This window comes from Alternaria alternata (assembly GCF_001642055.1).
Source record: "Alternaria alternata strain SRC1lrK2f unplaced genomic scaffold CC77scaffold_19, whole genome shotgun sequence".
Classification (NCBI taxonomy): Eukaryota; Fungi; Ascomycota; class Dothideomycetes; order Pleosporales; family Pleosporaceae; genus Alternaria; species Alternaria alternata.
In genome coordinates this window covers 77,039-96,320 of record NW_017306208.1, presented here as the reverse complement: position 1 = coordinate 96,320, position 19,282 = coordinate 77,039, and the positions used below count along the sequence as shown (strand labels likewise).

At 50.9% G+C, this 19,282-nt stretch overlaps 6 protein-coding genes across 6 annotated transcripts; 5 read left to right on the top strand and 1 right to left on the bottom strand.

Moving 5' to 3' along the window:
* Positions 1 to 145: 145 nt before the first annotated feature.
* CC77DRAFT_943067 (hypothetical protein) lies at positions 146 to 2,376 on the top strand (the record flags this gene model as incomplete). The annotated part of the gene is made up of 4 exons (XM_018534896.1): positions 146 to 550; positions 600 to 1,228; positions 1,284 to 1,877; positions 1,932 to 2,376. The coding sequence occupies 4 exons, from the start codon at positions 146 to 148 to the stop codon at positions 2,374 to 2,376; spliced, it is 2,073 nt and encodes a 690-aa protein (XP_018382495.1).
* Positions 2,377 to 3,263: 887 nt separating this feature from the next.
* Positions 3,264 to 5,559, top strand: CC77DRAFT_1097549 (catalase-domain-containing protein). Its single transcript, XM_018529900.1, has 7 exons — positions 3,264 to 3,637; positions 3,690 to 3,726; positions 3,776 to 3,911; positions 3,965 to 4,319; positions 4,397 to 4,612; positions 4,675 to 5,263; positions 5,318 to 5,559. The coding sequence occupies exons 1-7, from the start codon at positions 3,629 to 3,631 to the stop codon at positions 5,449 to 5,451; spliced, it is 1,476 nt and encodes a 491-aa protein (XP_018382494.1). The 5' UTR covers positions 3,264 to 3,628; the 3' UTR covers positions 5,452 to 5,559.
* On the bottom strand, positions 5,437 to 7,734 carry CC77DRAFT_270636 (lipase 3 precursor). Its single transcript, XM_018530964.1, has 2 exons — positions 6,451 to 7,734; positions 5,437 to 6,397 (listed from the first exon to the last, which is right to left on the bottom strand). The coding sequence occupies exons 1-2, from the start codon at positions 7,303 to 7,305 to the stop codon at positions 5,567 to 5,569; spliced, it is 1,686 nt and encodes a 561-aa protein (XP_018382493.1). The 5' UTR covers positions 7,306 to 7,734; the 3' UTR covers positions 5,437 to 5,566.
* A 1,467-nt stretch (positions 7,735 to 9,201) lies between these two features.
* CC77DRAFT_969412 (hypothetical protein) lies at positions 9,202 to 10,887 on the top strand. Its single transcript, XM_018535789.1, has 3 exons — positions 9,202 to 9,518; positions 9,580 to 10,160; positions 10,269 to 10,887. The coding sequence occupies exons 1-3, from the start codon at positions 9,411 to 9,413 to the stop codon at positions 10,813 to 10,815; spliced, it is 1,236 nt and encodes a 411-aa protein (XP_018382492.1). The 5' UTR covers positions 9,202 to 9,410; the 3' UTR covers positions 10,816 to 10,887.
* Positions 10,888 to 11,339: 452 nt separating this feature from the next.
* CC77DRAFT_942780 (P-loop containing nucleoside triphosphate hydrolase protein) lies at positions 11,340 to 13,759 on the top strand (the record flags this gene model as incomplete). Its single annotated transcript, XM_018534882.1, has 5 exons — positions 11,340 to 11,782; positions 11,842 to 11,874; positions 11,930 to 13,277; positions 13,375 to 13,537; positions 13,629 to 13,759. 5 exons carry the CDS (start codon positions 11,340 to 11,342, stop codon positions 13,757 to 13,759), a joined length of 2,118 nt encoding a protein of 705 aa, XP_018382491.1.
* A 2,267-nt stretch (positions 13,760 to 16,026) lies between these two features.
* Positions 16,027 to 18,239, top strand: CC77DRAFT_943025 (hypothetical protein; the record flags this gene model as incomplete). The annotated part of the gene is made up of 2 exons (XM_018534894.1): positions 16,027 to 16,611; positions 16,659 to 18,239. 2 exons carry the CDS (start codon positions 16,027 to 16,029, stop codon positions 18,237 to 18,239), a joined length of 2,166 nt encoding a protein of 721 aa, XP_018382490.1.
* Between the last annotated feature and the right edge of the window lie 1,043 nt (positions 18,240 to 19,282).

Here is a 19,282-nt window from a genome sequence, read left to right as displayed (position 1 = left end):
GCTGCCTGAGCTAGCGCATCAACGACTCTTGCAGTTCCAGAACGTGGTAGTCAATTCTATTTCTTTAAAGGGCTCCGGTCTTCCAACTCCTGTTTTACACACTTCGAACAAACCCGGCTGGACATTACGACTCTTTACTCGCTCAATGACGACGACGGCTGAGACTTCTAGCAAACCGAAGAATGAGTATCCCGGGCTTGGACTTCCTCTTCGTAACTGGGAATGGCGAAACTACGGCTTCTATCCCATTGGCTCCCATAGCAACTGCTATGGAAGCGACTCGGATATCATCACCGTTCGGGAGCTCGCTATGATGGACATTATGGAGAAGCTTACCGACAAAGTCGATTGGCACAAGAAGGTGTTCGATGACGCTATCATCGCTAAGTGGCGTAAGGAGGCCCTCTCCATTCCCGATGATCACTTTTGGCAACTGGCCGTTGGTGCGAAGAGACAGCGTTGGACCCATGACGATAATCGACTCGAGCTTCACAACGATTGGTGCAATCGCGAGTTGGAGAATATTCTAGACGAGGATACATTTAACACTGTACGTTACTTCTTGCCCAAGTCTCGATCTCATTACTCATCTTGAGCAGTGTGTTCAAGAGCTTCGTAGCAAAGCCAAGTATTTCGAGCAGTCGGGCATTATTCCATCTCTGGATGCGTGCGCCTCTGTGGCAAAATCTGACACGCTTGTGACGAGCGAGCTACACGCAAGTCTGCGCAAGGCCTTTGACGAGCTGAAGTCGGACCACGCTGCTTCTCCTGACTGGCATCCAAATTCGGATGATATGGTGCAGGATCTAGTACATCCATCCATGTATCCATTAGTGTACGGCCGAAGTTGTGGCTTTAGCGAAGAGCACGTCGGTGTGGCGAACGCCATCGAGTGCTGGGCTGGCAAGGGCGAGATCATTCCACAAGAACCCCCTGTTGAACTTTCAGACAGCGACCGCTACACTAACATTCCGCCTGAGTATTGGTCGAATACGTATCAATGGCTGCCAGCCAACGTCGCTTTCCAGAATGATGGCACTGTTAAATTCACCAGCTACATCAACAATCTGCACCCTACGAAATGTTCCGAAATATACCGTACCATCGAGAAGCTGGTCGAAACATCGCTACCTCTGTGGGATCAGTGCTTGAGACTGGCAGTCGGCTATCACAAGTTTGAAGGCGCCGGCCGTATGGATACCCGCACAGGTAAACCCGATAACCCTGAGTAAGTTCGTCAAACATTTGACACTTTTGCAGCTGCTAACCTACTGCTTTGGTAGCGATGAGAATGAGGAGAACTGGATTCCTGATCATAAGGAAGCGTGTGCTGATGCAGAGGTCAGCGAAGAACAGTTGAGGGATTATGACTACGACCCTGAATATTACGAAACTGAGGAGGAGCGTGCAGAAGCTATGTTGGAAGCCAAGTGGCAGGCTGTCCGCAAACCTCGCTTGCATCCAATTCCCTTCAATAACGTATCTTACATCCCACAATCAGGTAAGCGTCTTGCTGACAGGTATCGCGATTCGGGACTCCAGATCATTGTCAAGATGGCGTCGATCGAGCTCACGCCCGAGAAGCCTGAATTTCCCGTAGGCGGATGGCATATCGAGGGGCAAATGAACGAGCACATCTGCGCCACAGCTCTCTACTACTTGGACAGCGAGAACATCACCGACAACAGCCTTTCGTTCCGTATGCAGACTTCATATCACATAAACGATGACAATGACTACCCCGTTGGACAAGGCGCCTATCATTGGATGGAGGCGGTGTATGGCACCAACTTGGGTGGCGGCGGCTCGCCATGTTTGCAGAATTATGGAAACGTCCAGACGCGTCAAGGAAGGCTGTTGGCCTTTCCCAATGTCTTGTAAGTTGATTCTGATCATGCTCGAATGTGGGCCTTGACTAATGCTTGCAACAGCCAACACCGCGTTTCACCTTTCAAGCTCATCGATCCCACAAAGCCCGGTCATCGTCGCTTCATCGCACTATGGCTTGTCGATCCCACAAAACGCATCATCTCGACAGCAAACGTCCCACCTCAACAGATGAACTGGTACGTCGATTCGCTCCTTGGATCGAACAACAGGGCACGTGGAGAAGCATTGTCAAAGCTACCCCCAGAACTCATAAACCTGTTCGCGGAGAAAGGATTTGCTAGTGTCTCTGCAGCTAGAGAAGCTCAACTTCCTGAGGAGCTTATGGACTTCGTGCGCAAATATTTCGATGATGGCAAGCACTCGCTTCCCATGAGTTCTGAAGAAGCGAGTGAACATCGTAAGAAGCTGATGCGGGAAAGGAGCGCATTCGTCCAGACCTCAGGAAAAGGATGGCAGAGGCCAAGTTACAACTTCTGTGAACATTGAGTCATATGTATCACTTAATAAGAAACTGAATTGTAGCAACAACATATTTTCTTATGCTCTAGAACCTGTCGAATCTGCTGATATGCAATCCCTTCTGTCTATAGCTTTCCTGTTAGACGTGAGGTCATTGGGATCACTATCGGAGTACCTCACCCCATTCGTTTTCACGGACACGATTTCTTCGTCATTGCACGGGGTATAGGAGATTACACCGATAATGTTCCTCTTAAGCTTGACAACCCGCCGCATCGCGACATCGCCATGCTGCCAGCTTCGGGCTACCTCGTCATGACTTATGCAATGTCACATTGGTATGTTTTCCTCTTCATTTGCAATCAAATCGCTGTACTAACATCTACACAGGCTGGCACATATCCGAAGGATTTGCGATGCAGTTCGTGGAGCAGTATGACAAGATTGCAGGGTTGACCGACCATGATGCGTTGAAGAGCAACTGTGATGGCTGGAAGGCTCATAGCCAGTCTGGATATCTTGCAGGATGATTCTGGCGTGTGAGGAATAGGCTACTTGGTGCGCACCGGCGCGTGTAGGCGTTGTAGCGTTCTTGCCCTCTCAACCCTCTTTTTAGCCTGATCATAAACCTTGGATAAGCCTGTGGGCGGAGTTTTGTTCGCTTCGAATTAACTCTTTTGTTCTACAATTGGTTGCGTGATTCCTCGCGATGTTCTGCTTACAGAGCAAAGAAGCCGACCCCGCCTTAGGGGCGTGCGCGGGACTGTACCTAGGTAATCTAGCTCCACCACAAATCCGTGCCATCTCCATGATAAGTCCGATTTGACTCGGCCAATCATCCGGAGCACAATCGTCATTCCCCAGTCAGCCGCGTTTGAGCGACTTCCAACGCGCATGCCGCGTCGCGTAGCATAGTCATCTATAGTCATCAGCAGCAAGCATGCTCCAGAAGACCGCAACCCGCGGATCTGCGCTATCTCTGGCTACCTAAGCTCTGGGTGTCTATGAGAAAATTTCCTCCAATGCGCCGATGGCAAAGAGGGCACCGCAAATATTGACAGGGGGACAGTCCCACAACGAGTAGTGGGATAGGTAATGGACCTGTATCTTACAGAAGAATGACGCACCAAAGAATTGCCTTAGATCTACGAGTACGCGTCGAGAATGACTTCATCACGACAATTACAAGCCTGGAATATTTGCATAAAAATGGCGCCCATTCTCCAGCAGGAAAGCTCTATCACAGACAATCATAGACAGCACTTTTGTACATACAAAAATGGCTTCCGTATGTGTGCACCTTGATGTTGGTTACATCGTAGCTAACGGACCTATTGCAGCAAAACACCGATGCGCCAGTATATACTCTGGCTGAAGGTAAAGCCCTCGTATGTGATTCTTGAGTCAGTCGCTCACAAGCATGTAGGACGTCCTGTTCAAGATCCAACAGCCCAGACGGTACTTCGAGGCTCGCCGCTCAAAGGTGGTGGTCTCGCTCTACTCTCAGACACTCAGCTCATTGAGACGCTTGCGCACTTTCCCCGCGAAAGGATACCAGAGAGGTATGTTGATAACGCACGATCTAATACATGCTTCATACGTTGACGCTTTGCAGAGTTGTACATGCAAAGGCTGCAGGAGCATGGGGAGAGTTTGAAGTCACTCACGACATTTCGCACATCACATCCGCCAACTTCCTGAACAAGATCGGAAAGAAGATCAAAGTCCTAGCTCGTATCTCTACCGTCGCTGGATCGAAGGGATCTTCAGACACCGTCCGCGACATCCGAGGATGGGCACTGAAGTTCTTCACCGACGAGGGAAACTGGGATATGGTTGGAGATGACCTACCCGTCTTCTTCATCCGCGATCCCGTGAAATTTCCATTTCTAAATCGCTCCCATCAAGCACACCCGCAGACACATGTCCCGGACTCTACTATGTTCTGGGACTTCCACAACAATAACCAGGTAGGTTCACTCATCACATCAGAGTCACACCTTTAATACGTCCTGTCATCTACTCAACTCAGTCTAACGATGTCTAGGAAGGAATGCATGCGCTCATGCAATTATTTGGCAACCGAGGCGTGCCGGAATCTCTGCGAAACATCACCGGCTACGGTGTCCACACTTTCAAATTCGGCAAACCTGAAGATAGATCTTTCAAATACGTAAAGATCCACTTCAAGCCTGATGCCGGCAACGTTACTATGAAGTCTGCAGATGCAGCGCGACTTGCAGGCGAAGAGCCAGATTACCATGTTAAGGACATGTTCAATGCGATCGAGAATGGTGACTTTCCCACTGGACCATGATGCTCCAGGTTATGGATCCCAAAGAGGCGGAAAACTACCGCTGGAATATTTTCGATGCTACTAGGATCTGGCCGCACGCGGACTACCCGCCCATTCCAGTCGGCAAACTCACGCTAAACAAGAATCCCGCGAACTACCACCAAGATGTTGAGCAAGCGGCTTTCTCGCCAAGCACGTTAGTACCTGGCATTGGTCCATCAGCAGACATCATGCTTCAAGCAAGAATGTTCAGCTACCCAGACGCGGCCCATTACCGTGTTGGTCCAAATTACCAACAACTGCCATGCAACAGGGCCAAGAACGTTTACAGCCCCTACCAACGCGACGGTCCTATGAGGATGGATGGAAACTATGGTGCCGACCCCGACTACGTCCGCTCCTCATTTCGTAAGATTCAGTCCGGCCCACCGGATGTTGCGCACGACAAGTGGGTTGGTGAAGTGAGCTCGTATACATCCGAGGTCACGGATGAGGATTTCGAGCAGCCGCGCAATCTGTGGGCGTTGTGCAAGAAGTGGGGCGATGACCAGATCTTCATTGACAACTTGAGCGGACATATGAAGAAGGCGTTGCCGCAGGTGCAGAGGGAATCGATCAGTAAGTTGCTTCGTGAGACACTACCTCGAGAACTTATAAGCTAACGACAAGTAGAAATGTTTGCCAAGGTCGACAAAGAGATTGGTGAGAGGCTCGAGAAGGCATTGGGTGATTCGCTGTCCATGAAGAATGTGGACCATGCATACGCGACGTATGGCCTGCAACCAACACTCGGCGGTGGATACTAGAGCAACACTGGTAACAACTAGTGATATATGAGATAGTTATTCATTTCGTTTACTTCGTTTGTCGTCATGACCAACTTTCAGATGTTGGTATCGCTAGAATATCAAACCTTTCAGATCAAACCCTCAAGCTCGCTACGTTATCCTTCAAGAAATTATATGTATCACTTCTGAAGTCATCGTTCAGGTAGCTGTTGCTGTTCGCGCCAAAGTTCACCAACTTCTTGCTTTCACTCCACCTTGGCCAGTTCATCAGTCCACTTCCCTCATTGGGATCCAAGTTGTAGATGAAGGAGTAATAGTAACCCCTGATAGACTTGGCGGCGTTGTTTGGCAAGATACCATTGAAGACTTGAAGGATATCCGAGCCATGGAATGTCCCTAGGATAGGCGTGCCATAATCGTACGTCGCAAGGTAGGACCATGACGGCACACTAGGGCTGACTTGCGCAGCGACTTCTAGAAAAACGCGACGTGTAAGAGTGAATGTCACGTCGCCGAGGATAGCGGAAATGCGCTTGAACTGCGGGTAGTAGTTGTTGAGGAGGCCAGTTCGGAAAGGTGATCCGTCCTCCGTGATAGTTTGGTAACTGCCAACCAATTGTTGGACTTGCGCTGGCGAAGCATTGTTGAAGAAGATGGTTGAGAGATACGTCGTGACCTCACTGGTGGTGGTAAGATTCGAAGTGAAAAGGCCAAAAAGGGTACCCTCATCCTCTTGGTCGCCAACAATGAAGGGCACCTTGGCGTACTTTCCAGCCTTGACAAGGGCATCGGGGGATGCTGTTAGGGCTTTTCCATCTGGTCGTGGTAGATAGGAAAGATTGACTGTAAAGTAGCTCAAGATACCAGGAACAGTATTTGCGGCATTGAGGAATTTCGTGTATGGAACTGTACGGAGGCATGCCAAAGTATCGGCGGAGCCAGCGCATCCAGCTGCTTCGACAACCTGTGGTGGTTAGCAATGGTCCTCCGTTTTCTCCAATAAGAATAAGAACTCACTCTATCGTAGATAGCCTGACCCTTGGGGCAGTCCACGGGATCGGCTGGCACTATCGAGCCCGAATTCATGATACCAGCTCTGAAGAGGGGCTTCCCCTTGTAGCTATTGTCGCCGTCGTACAGCATCATCTGATCTAGTACAGAAATAGCACCTGCACTCTCACCCCAGATTGTCACCTTCTCGGGATCACCTCCAAATGCAGCTATGTTGTCTGCGACCCACTGTAGGCCCAGCCTTTGGTCGAGAAGCCCCAGGTTGGCTGAACCGTCTTCCAACACCTCTTTTCCGGGCATGAAGCCAAACCCGCCCACGCGGTAGTTTACCGCAACAAAGACGATGGGCTTGCCTTGAGCAACCGACTCGGCTACAAGACTGGCTCCGTCGTACATTGCAGTAGATCCAAGTTCGAAACCACCACCGAATATCCAGAATAGTACGGGAAGTTTGGCGTCAGCCTTTGTACCAGCTGGCCGCTGAACATTGACAGTGAGGCAGTCTTCTCCGGCATTGGTAACGGTTTGAAGGAGTGGCAGATTCAATATGGTTCCTAGAACGTTGGTTGGAATGTTTCTCTCGTCTATGCTGAAGAAGAATTGTGGGCATGCTTTCGGAATGCCAGTGCCATCGACTTTTCCTAGGGAGGAAGTCAATGGCTGAGGTGGTTTCAGTCGCAGCTGATCAATCGGAGGCTGTGCATATGGTATGCCTTTGAAAGATTCAACATTCGCGATGCTGGTGCCAGCAACCGTAGCTTGAGGTGAAGGAGCAATAACGGTGGGATTTGCACGCCTTTCCAGAGGTGCTGGGACTGCAAGAGCCAAAGGAATCAATGGTAGGAGTATTGTGAGCTTCATGTTGAGGTGAGTATGTGTTTGACTCCTGTTGTTCGAACCAAACGAAGATTTCGCTCTTGAAGACTGCTTCTACTAACACTATCCAACACGCGATACTTAACCATCTCGGTAGAGCAGATGTCACAAGCCAGGAACAGCTTTTCTCGCAACGAACCTCGGACGGTACCCACGTCGACTACGTCCGGTCGATGAATTAATCGGGAAGAATAAACACGAGCTCGATGTACTCCGTGGCTGCAGATATACCCATGCTCCAATAACATCTTGCCGGATTTTTGGGTCGCAGATCGCACTCCTTATGGTGGAAGTGAGCTCTGACAGCCTTGTAAGAATGATGTGGTGTGTAGAGGTAATCAATTTCGACCTATCAGAAAACGTAATTGAAAAACTCGGCCAGGGGAAAGAGCCTGAATAGGCTTGGGCTCTTGGTAGCTGACTCCCGGCGCCTATCCACTAGGTGGTGGATCATGAGGTGTCGGCGCATTTAGCGGACGAGTCGCACGACATAGATCATGCCTAGGTAATTTTTAGTTTTGTAACGACGCGAGTCTTTGCAAACATCGCCCGTCTGGTCTTTCCTTTCGGCATCTTCAACGGCAATCGATTTGACTCAAATACAACATCCACCAAATGCGTACTGCAAAGGCGCCTGGTTTAGGATCTCAATGCCAAGGGTGATGTAAACTGCCGAGACGCAGACGGATGCATTTTCCCGGTACATGGTGTATCGACTGAATCGTCGTCTTCGATCTGTCCGGAGACCAGCCGGAAGTCGTTGGTTCGTATTCTGTTGACGGAGATGCTGCCATTCATGGGTGATTACTTGGTACCGCGTGGACAGAATGCGGGGTATTCAAGATGGATTTCCCCACGATTTCGGCCAATCTATCGCCCAATGCATTCCTCTTCGACGCCTCGCTGACCACAGCAGAACCTCGGTGCGCCGTAAAGTTTGCGCAACATCAGATTACATGTGAGAATGTTAAGGGTGGTCTGGAGGACTCAGCGAGCTACGTCAATCTCGGTATACCTAGGCACAGCCTGGTGGCCGATCGCTTTGAAGCCAACAATAGCTCTTGGCACTAGTGGAGCGTATTCTCCGTATTGAACAGTCTCACAAATCGTGGTCAACGGGAGTTGCCGTGGCATCGGTAGAGAGGTGCGCTCCCCGAGATCGGGTGAGAGGATCAGAACAAATGACTTGTCGTGGTCGGCATGCACTCCGAAAGCTCAGTGAAGGAGCAAAGAAAAATTGAAAAGAGTGCTCTCAATTTTCCGATATCGAGAGTGCGCACACTGGTGGTGAGATGGATGTTCAAAGCTTTGATGCGTAGAGATCGTGTTGGGATTAGAAGCTAGTGCAGTGTTACTAAGCCATACATTCAATTGGAAGAGCCCTCAAACTTTACTTACGATCAAGACTTTCTGGATCTTATCACAACATGCCTACAACCGCGATTAGGTTATCCGAGAGGCCTTCGTGCTACATCATTCTAGAATGGCACATAAGATGAGATCAGGCTGCCTTTGGAGTTGATTGCACCATGTCAGCCTCGTCTCCGCTCTCCACTCGCTGTTTTCGGCATGACAGTTCAGCCGCACGACAGTACATGGATGCGATCGTCGCATGCTGCCATCCCGCCACCAATGAGCATAGAAAATTTTCATTCCTGAGATGATTGTGCAAGATTATGCATTGTGTCAAGATCTGGGTAAAGAGCGGGCCTTAAGGATAAATGCACTTTGGGGTCGTACGGTGTCCTGTTCTGTTCTGGAATCCGCGGAGGCGCCATGCAAGCTTTCGCTACGAGCGCGGGCCGCTTTTTCTACGCGGTGTTAAATAGCGTTCCTACGTCGGGTTCACAGCACTTCTCGAAGCCTTATGGAACATGTCAGGGCTACTTTACATTTACGAGCTGAAAGAGTTTGAAGTCCTTGCGATAGCAGGCACAAGTCGGCTCTTGCATAGATCCAATCATGAGCAATGATCACGTCCTGTGCTTGCAAGCGCGTAATCAATCCCCCTGTTGTTGGGGGCCTGAAAAGTACAAGCAGATATCCTCTTTAATTTTCCTTCAACGCGCTTTTTCACCGCTACAATCACGATGCCAGTTTCCAATATCGTGATCGAGCCTCTTCGCTTTCAATGCCAATGTATCGGATTTTCTGAATGGATCTCGTTGTTCACTTTGTGTCTAGCTCCTTTGATCGCCGTAAGTTGTTCTCGAGTCGTGCTTCTCCAGCAACGAAATACTAACGGTTGTCCCGCTTCAGCATCTCATATCCGGGACGCCTACGACGTCGTATCTTACTGATCGACGCCCTAAGTGGTACGATCGGTTGTGTAGTTGTAATCCAACGTCCATCATCTGGAGATACGCTGCGATCACCGATCGGCGCATTCGTGCGATTCAGTGGAGTCGCCATGACCTAGCAGCTACCAATGCGATATTCTGGACCTCGGATGGATGGAATGGTGGGGAAGAGATGGTCACGACTTCTGCTACGTACTGCTTGCGTTATCCAGAGAGTACCCGTGTTGAAATACTTTCATTGACGATGTTGAAGACTGTCATCACAACACTTCAGGGTGCATCAGCATTTTACATACTCGTTGGTAGTGTTGCTGGGGTTGCACTTCCTGGTGTTGCTATTGGGTTCGGCGTAGACACTCTCTTCTTCCCTCTGTCCATATTGGGTCTTTTGCGATTGTGTGCTGCCGCTTGGCTTACGGACGACTTTATTTACCAGGGAGACGGATTGCGAGATACTTCATCCACGGAGACAGCAGGGCCTGTTCGTCAAAGTACTATGGCCAAATACGATGACATCGAACTCGACCATCCCCCTAGAGCGTTGGACCCGCTGATAACGATGCCATCGGAGACATCCAGGTTCCGGTCAGTAATGTTTCTGTAGGAACTGCATTGAAAACAAATACTGACTCGTACACTCCCGTTTAGATCTCCTGCGAACTCATGGAGAAGCCGTTTTTTTCGCATCGCCTTCCTGCTTGTGTTCGGCGGCGTCTGGATAATAGCTCTTTTCATCATCACCCCGCTCCCAGCTCTAGCAGACACGTATAGATACACGATGACAACGTTCCTCCTCGGGATGTTTTACTTCGCATTCATTACCATATCGCTCATCTTGTACACCTTCTATTTCTTTCGTGGTCAGACTACAACCACAATCATACCCTGCGTCTCCAGCATGTGGTACAGGCTCTATAGTCTTCTTCTCACGGGCTTTATGATGGCTCTCATCATCATTGCAAGCCTCGAAACGAACAAAGATCCCACGGGTATATATACGAGTGCGAACATGGGAACCAGATTTTCATGCGTAAAAGCAACGCGGTGGTTGGTATTGCCACAAGCCAGTCGGTGGGCAGGACTTGCAACGGAGTGGGACCTTGGAGAGAGCTGGTTGTCGCAGAATAAAACTAGCCTACCGGTCAGGGGCTTGCAAGAAACGGGGCCTTTTGCGCAGAAAGAATTCTGGTTGTAAGTCATACCCCTGTGCGAACTGTTTGGATCATACACTGACTTCGTACGCTCACTTGTTTAGATACAATTTTACGGGCTATTGCTTCGGAAATATGAACGACATGTAATAGATCGCGTCGGTACTACGCTTGTTGGTGCGGTCCGCGGCCTCATCAGCCGCTTGCTACCAGAAGTACTACGTGCTTCAAAAATAATGTTATATCGAATAAATGTGTGTGCATCTTGGAGGACTTTTTGATGATGAATTGAAACGGGCTAGTGTCATGACGTAATGGCACCTGGGCCGAAACGGTCCCGCAAATCGGCCGGTCGTGCTAATGTTCGTTTGTGCGCTTCAGCTACACAACAACCGTGACGGTGCCCTTGACCAGCCCCCTTCTGTCGCGCATGGTAGAAGGCTTATGATGCCGAATTCTGCCTGAATCAGCGCAAGACCCCGCTATCCCGCCGAGGACTCTTGGACTAGCTATTGATCACCTCTAACTACTAACAACCCCACGTCTACACACGCGGCTTGTCGTAACCATGCCGAAATCCACAGACATTCCCTCGTTCGCTGCATCGCAGCTCACACTCCTCGATGCCGAGCTTCAAGCCGAGCTGTCCGAAACAAACGCGCTTCTCTCCTCGCACACGCCTACCGCCCTCTCACGCGCCGGTCTCGCCATCCTGAACCTTAATGTGTCTTCTATACGGACAGGGCTGGGCGGCAAGACCGTGGTCGAGCTAGGGTTGGATTCGGCAGTTGTGGCTAAAGGCGAGAAGCCCGATATCCCGGAGCACGGCATACGTGTGGGTGATATAGTCGCGGTCCAGGACCAGCCTAGCGGGAGCGCAAAGAAGACGGAAAAGAAAGAGCTAGAGAAGAAGGGTGCCGAGGGGGTCGTGTTACGGGTGCGCAGGGAGAATGTAGAAATTGTGCTGGATAAAGAGGATGCAGATGTGCCTACTGGCAGCAAGCTATGGATGTTAGTCTACGCGTCGTGGACGGTTGTGTTATACACGACAAGGCTGATATATGTACTAGAGTCAAATTGGCCAACGACGTCACCTACAAAAGGTACGTCTTTTCTAAATGCATTCTTTTTGTAGCTACTTGAACTTATGCATGATAGGATGAACCAAACGATGAGCAGACTACAAAAGCTTGGAGATCAAGAGTACACCCCCTTCATGCGCGTACTCTTTGGTCAAGCATCGCCTACACCTTTACCTTCAGATCTGAATGATCCGTTAAACCCTCTTCACAAGCTCGAATGGAACGATCCAGGGCTCAATGACAGCCAGAAAGAGGCAATTAAATTTGCACTGGCTTCACGAGAAGTCGCGCTAATTCATGGTCCTCCTGGGACAGGCAAGACACACACTCTTATCGAGCTGATCTTACAGTTGCTCAAGCAGAAGCTCCGTCTGCTAGTATGTGGTCCATCCAATATATCTGTAGACAATATCGTCGAGCGACTAGCCTCCCACAAGGTACCTATGGTGCGCCTAGGACATCCGGCACGCCTATTACCATCCGTTCTGAACCACTCTCTTGATGTCCTTACACGAACATCAGAAGCGGCTGCCTTGGTCCAAGACGTCCGCAAGGAAATGGACGAAAAGCAATCGTCTATTCGCAAGACACGCAACGCCAAAGAACGCCGTCAGATCTATACCGAGCTGAAAGAGCTTCGACAAGAGTACAGAGAGCGAGAAAAGGGATGCGTGAACAACCTCGTGACTGGCAGTAAAGTCGTCCTCGCGACGCTACATGGCGCAGGAGGCTTTCATCTCAAGGGCCAAGAGTTCGACGTCGTCATCGTAGACGAAGCCAGTCAGGCTTTGGAAGCGCAATGCTGGGTGCCTCTGCTGTGGGTCAAGGCAAGTAAGCTAGTGTTGGCCGGTGACCATCTACAATTACCACCTACTATCAAATCTCTCAACTCAAATCAAACAAAAGTGGCCAAGAAAGATGCCAAGAAGAGTATCGGTAAGGATACCCGAGCTGGAGAAGACAACGCAGAAAAGGCCGCTGGCAAGCCGATCGATGGCATGACGCTAGAAACAACGCTTTTCGACCGGCTACTAGCTTTGCATGGCCCGTCGATCAAGCGTATGCTAACGACGCAATATCGCATGCATGAGAAGATCATGCGATTTCCGTCCGATGAGCTATACGACTCGAAACTTATTGCAGCCGATTTCGTCAAGGATCGTTTGCTGAAAGATTTGAAGTACGATGTCGAAGACACTGAAGATACGCAAGAACCGCTAGTCTTCTGGGATACACAAGGCGGCGACTTCCCTGAGAAGCTCGAAGACGAGGGTGTGATAGGCAAGGGCGGAAAAGGCATGAGTCTCGGCGATAGTAAATCTAACGAAGCAGAGGCGGCATTGGTGAAGATGCACGTCGGTAATCTGATCAATGCTGGTGTGAAAGCGGAAGACATTGCGGTGGTTACGCCATACAATGCGCAGGTACGCGTCTCTCTCACCCTTGTTCAACTTTCGTGCGCATAGCGCATCAACCCGGACATCCATGTAGATTGTGGGGTTTGACCGTTGACGTTGGTAGCTCGCATTGCTCGCTGGAATGCTCAAAGAAGCATATCCTGGCATCGAACTAGGATCGGTCGACGGGTTCCAAGGCCGCGAGAAAGAAGCTGTCATCGTCAGTACGGTACGGAGCAACCCGGAGCATGAGGTGGGCTTCTTGGGCGAGAAGAGACGGCTCAATGGTACGTCAACGTCAATCCTACCGACTCGCCGCAATATCGACGCATGAAATTGCGGCTGCAAGTGTGTGCGATGGGCTAATGAAGGACGCAGTTGCAATGACACGCCCAAAGCGACATCTTTGTGTGATAGGAGACTCGGACACAATAAGCAAGTACGTCCACATTCCATCCCCAATCCATGCCCCCCGCAACGCTCGCCTTCCGTGTTGGTCGCACAATTGATCCCCTCCTCGTCATCGCATATTTCGGTCATACCCGAGAACGTGGGCGTCGGGACATGTTCTTTGCGAATAAGCAAATCTGAAACCCGCGTAACTCGAAACTGCCGTGACACGCTCCCCTGCTATATCACACGGGAACTCGTCGTCACCCACACTCAGACCACACCCTCGGCATCCTGATATACGGCGGAGGATTCCTATACGCTTGCCATGGAAAAGTGGCTTGCATTGTTACTGACTTGATGAATCCATAGGGGGTCCAAGTTCCTGAAGGCCTGGATGCAACACCTAGAAGACCACGCCGATCTCAGATACCCAAACTTGGCAGACGTTTACGTGGACCAAGAGAAGGGCGGATGAGGGGTATGAGTAAGCGAGGCTGTGACAATGCGTTGTCGCCACGGACTCCCAAACAAACAGTGTCGGAGTTGTGGTTCGCTACTGGGTTGGAGTGAGTGTGGGGAGGAGATGGTCTCAGCGCTATGGTTTGGTTCGCAAGCGAAGCGCGATGCTGCAGCTGTGGTATGCAGCGTGACTTTAGCTGCAGTAGTTCCGCGTCAAAGCGCGAGTCGAGACAGGCAAGCTTGCGCCAAAACACCAACGCCGAATGTCTTTGGTAAGAGAGGCATGCGGCAGGAGACTACGGTGGTAAGACGGCGAGGCGAGGCTTGCATGCGTCTACATGCACAAAAGAGAAAAGAGAGGAATCGGGAGGCGCACGACGGAGTAGATTGCGAGTAATGCGCTCATTCTTCCTCAAACCCTTGACGTGAACGGTGTCGTGTAGGATAAAGTGTGTGTGGTGGCGAGTCGTGACCATCAATACATGGCGCAATCACTGTCCGACTATCGAAGTATTCAGCGCGCGGGCAGAAAGGTTGATCAAAACGGCGCCAAGTGCTGGCCACGTCGCTCCTCTCAACGTTCTTCCAGAACGCCTCGCTTACTGCCGACCAGCCTCCCCTATTATTCACGTTTACATCAACACACATCGCCAACAGTAACGCGTGCAGTAGAGGCAGTAGAGTACCAAACATGCGAGATAGACGGTGTAGTGTGGGCTAGAGCGACGCGCCCCAATCAGCCCATGGTCGGAGTTAGTCCGCAGACAGTCTCAAACACGTTAATGCAGGCTGGTGCAAGGATTTGTGTTAGTCTGTACGGCCGAGGGTCCATGACATGCGTCCTAGCGTCCCCATGCATTCTCTCGCGCGCTCAGACCTCGACGCGACAAGACGAGGGTTCGTGGAACGCCTCGGCCAGTGCAGCAAAGCCGCTATTTCTAGATACAGGAGGATTAGCTCTGCGACGGCTTTACTAGGATCCCCAATGGCGTTTCCCTCGACAAGTGGTAGGTTTGGGAGCTCGACAGGGTGGCTGAGGTCCAAGACGTATTAGCAGCATGTTTCAGACGGGCTGAACAGGCTGAACAAGGCCATGGCCGAGCGCGCCTGCGCGTGCGTGCATCCAACGGACGTGTATCGATTGCAACAGTGTACCGCTTTGGCCAAAACATGCAGCTGTACTGTACCCAAAACCCCACGGCCCCATATCCAACAACATGCACGTCGTTCGTTCGCGCCGTCGACCGGCTTGTTGGCCTCTCATGCAAATGCAACGCTTGTGCAGCAGCGATCAGGCCTTTATTTGACTGCAGCCCCCCAGCCCCCGTTGTGTAGTGGTCAAAGGTAATGCCGGTCATACTGCTTGATTCGCAAATGCGCCATCAATAATAGCCTCCTCCTTCCCGCCGCGACACCCCCCATCCGACTGACCCTCCCCACTCTATTGGCACCCTTGTCCAAAGGGTACATGACGCTCTCGGTCTGATACATAGACCCTAAAGAACGCCTCTTTCCCCCCCGTTCTTTTGCTGCTGTTCCCGTTGCGTCGTCTGTGGCACGTCTCTCTTGTTTAACCTCGTCGCTCTTTCTGATCGAGTTCGCTTCTTTTGACTCTTGGGGGCTATCGTTGTTAATTCTTTTATTGCCTATTCTTCGCTTGCTTGCTTGCATCTATTTTAGGAGGAGGAACATTTGCCGCGCTTGTCGCTCCGGTCCGCCTTTGCTTTGCTTCTTACCCATCAATTGATTTCGCAACATCGGTGATGGTAGTCGAGAACCTCAACGCTCGCTGGGTCATCCCGGTAAACTTCGCCTAATCGCAATCTCCAGGACTCGTCCGCATAACCGCATTCGCCAACAATCAGAATCAAAAACGTCGCCTTGCATCCATATGCTTCAACGAGAAGGATTTGTCCTCGCTGATATGAGTGCGTCAGCGCCGTCGCCTTCGCCTTTGCAGCGCTCTAGCTGGAAAGCTGAGGCCATCAGGAGAGGGAACTTGAAGATTAGTGGGCCGATCCCAATCACCGAAGATGTGCCGCTGAACGAAGAGGAAGAGAAAGAGTACGCAGAGAATGGCGTGCTGGACCGAACATTGCAGCCGCAGGACGCGCCGGTAGATCAGTATGAACGCTCGCAAACTCCGCCAAGACCGCTGCAGTCACCCCCACCTGTGCCTGAACAGCACATGTCAGCTTTGCGATCGAATCCGATAGGAGAGCAGACGCAACGCGATGATGCTGTTACTGAGCGACCCATCTCTTCAAGATCCCCACCACAGGTGCGACAGTTGAATGAAGTACAGCGCGAAAGCGTTGTGCCGTCGACTTCAATTGCATCCCCGACTCCCTTTCGCTCAACGCCAGAGAGCGCCAATAAGGCTGCGCAGAAGAAGAAGCGCAAGAGCGGGCTCAGGAATGTATTTCGGAAGATGTTCGGACGAAAGAGCCCGGACCGGGAAGATCACGAGGAAGAACCGATGCAGCGTGGTCATAGCTACCACCACAGCGTAAGTCTGCGATAACACTCTGACGATCCAATTCTGACGATGGACAGGATCCTGGTCTGCTGAGGTCAACACCACCGCGAGAACCGAGGACACCGCCTGCCGGTCCTCGGATATCAGATCTGCCAGTAGAGGAGCTACAGCCATTGCACCCATTGGGCCAGCATCTCCCGTATCCCATGAACGTGAATGCCCCACCAGCGAGTCCACCCAAGGAGTATCTCACTTTCGACATGGATAGGCCCGATCTCGGTCGCCGGAGAGCGACACTACCCACTGTTCCAAGTGCTATCACTCACCGGCGCAGTCTGGACGAGCCCCGAGAGAAGCTATCAGCGTGGGATGAAAGGGTGGAAGAAGATGAGATGTCTCCAGGTATTGGTATCGCCGTGTCCAGTCCCACTCAAACGGTGGCCTCAAGACACGACAGACGACGATCGAGAAGCGCAGATGCTCTTCATAGTCTCGCCAAAGAACGCGCGTCGACGGAGAGAGGACGAAGTGCGGAGATTAAGTTCTGGCGGGAGAGCTACATGTCCGGCAGCATCTACAGTAGACCGCAAACGGCGAAAACGGTGGAGACCGTTCGCACCGTGCTGACGCAGGAGCCCATGATTCGTGAACCAGACAACGAGTCTTTTAACGAAATGAGCGCGACGCTCGTCCAGGCGGACGACTCGCAGACCCCCACTCCGATCACCGAAGAGCCGAATCGCGAGCAGAAGCACGCTGAGCAACCCCCAGTCCCGGCCTTCAACTTTGGCGACCTGAAGAATGCGCTGTTTGGACCCAAAGAGGAGACTATTCCAGAGTCGCCTCAAGTCAGAGACGTCTCCCCACCACCTCCGCCGCCAGCCAAGAGTCAACATCGCGTGCCCATTGAGGACCGCGTTCAAGATCTCGAACACAGGTACTCTAACCTCGAATCACTTACCCGCCAGATGTCATCCCGCAACAACCGGCAAACCATCATTCTCGAAAACGCACCTCGTAACTTGCGATCAAGGAATCGGAGCGTATCCGCATCCGGTTCTCATTCGCGATCTCACTCCAGAGCAGCACCCAGCATTCACCAAGAGCCCATTCATCAATCAAGTAGCGAGACTCTTGATCCTGAGCCTGCGCCTGGTTCCCCAACTCTAGCGGTACCCCCCGTTCCCAATACGGGCAGCAACGAGGAGAATGCGCGAGCGCTACGAAACGTGTATGAAGCGCTCAGACACGAGAGGGGCGCCAGGAAGGCATTGGAATCACAAGTCCGCACTCTTCAACATGACGTGTCAGATCTACATGCTCTGGTCAACAAACTCATCGCTTCAGCGACCGCTACCTCACCATCGTATCCTACTCCTTCTCCTGACACGTTGATAATCTCAAGTGAAGATCAGCGGATAAGCTGTTCTACACCGAGAGCTCCAACGCATGACCGAAATGTGATTTACGGCCAGAACAGCCATAGCAAAGACCAGCGATGGGGTAATGATGATTCGAGCGTTTACTCTGAGGATCTGGCGCGGAAGCCGAGCTACGATGACGTCGCGACGCCAGACGTGTGGGCGACACCCAAGGAAGAAGGGTTTGGCGGAAGTGGTTTCTTCCATGGTGAGGACAGGATGAGAGGATATGCTTGAGACTTTTGGATCGCTTGATGCGGTCTTGAGACGTGGAATGGTTGGCAAGGTTTTCTTTCCTCTGGATACGTCTGAGTTTGGCATGAACTTTGCATGTTTGTAAGATACCCAGCGTGGGCGTTGATCTGGCGCGCACGCTTCTCTTTGTTCAGCGACTTCTTTTCTTGTGTTTACGGTTTGATTTAGCGAGTGAGCGTATGGAAATGCATGCATTCTTGATCAGTTATTTATAATCATTCATGGAAAATGTGATGCTGGGTCCGCTGCGATCTGAGTGAGGTAAAAGATAACATATTTGTCATTTGAATCACGCAGCTGTATGTACATAAATATGAAGCTATATTGTGGCTACCATCCACTGCCACGCGTAGTACCGCGATGACCCTTCTGCACCTCGTTATACACGGTGATTGGGCAACGGAACGATAAGTCTGTGGAGGAAAAGAACTAAAAAGATGCTTGATAGCTGGGAGACGAGCTGCAAATACCATTGCAATGACGACAAGGCATGCTATAAAGCGAAACTAGAGAACTCAGACAGACACTTCCCTCAGTGCTTACATTAGCTGACATGAACGCCACAGCATCACCAAATCCGCGCCCGTTCCCTCCTCACTCACAAAAGCTGCAGAACCAAGCACTTGATTGGAGTCAATGAGCTTGAGAAGTTCAAGGCTGGACCATCTTATGTCTTCGATAAGACTGTGGCACCCGAGAAGAAGTGCACTGTGTCTTCTTCCTCATATCCACAACGGAAGTGGGATGCAGGCCGGAGGATGACGTACACATAGAGCAAGTAGGGATATCTTTGGAATGCGCTGTTTAGCTCACGGATACATTCATGACAATGAGTCTAGATATACGAAGAAATATAGCCCATACTCCCACGTCTCCATGTTATGATCAAATGTTTTCTATCCTCATCATGCAGCGTGTTCGAACACCGTACCGTCTTGAACTCATACACCAAGCCTTATATCACATAGTATAAAATTGGAGGTATGGTTGAAGAACTTCATTACATTAATCATTATGTACTTGTT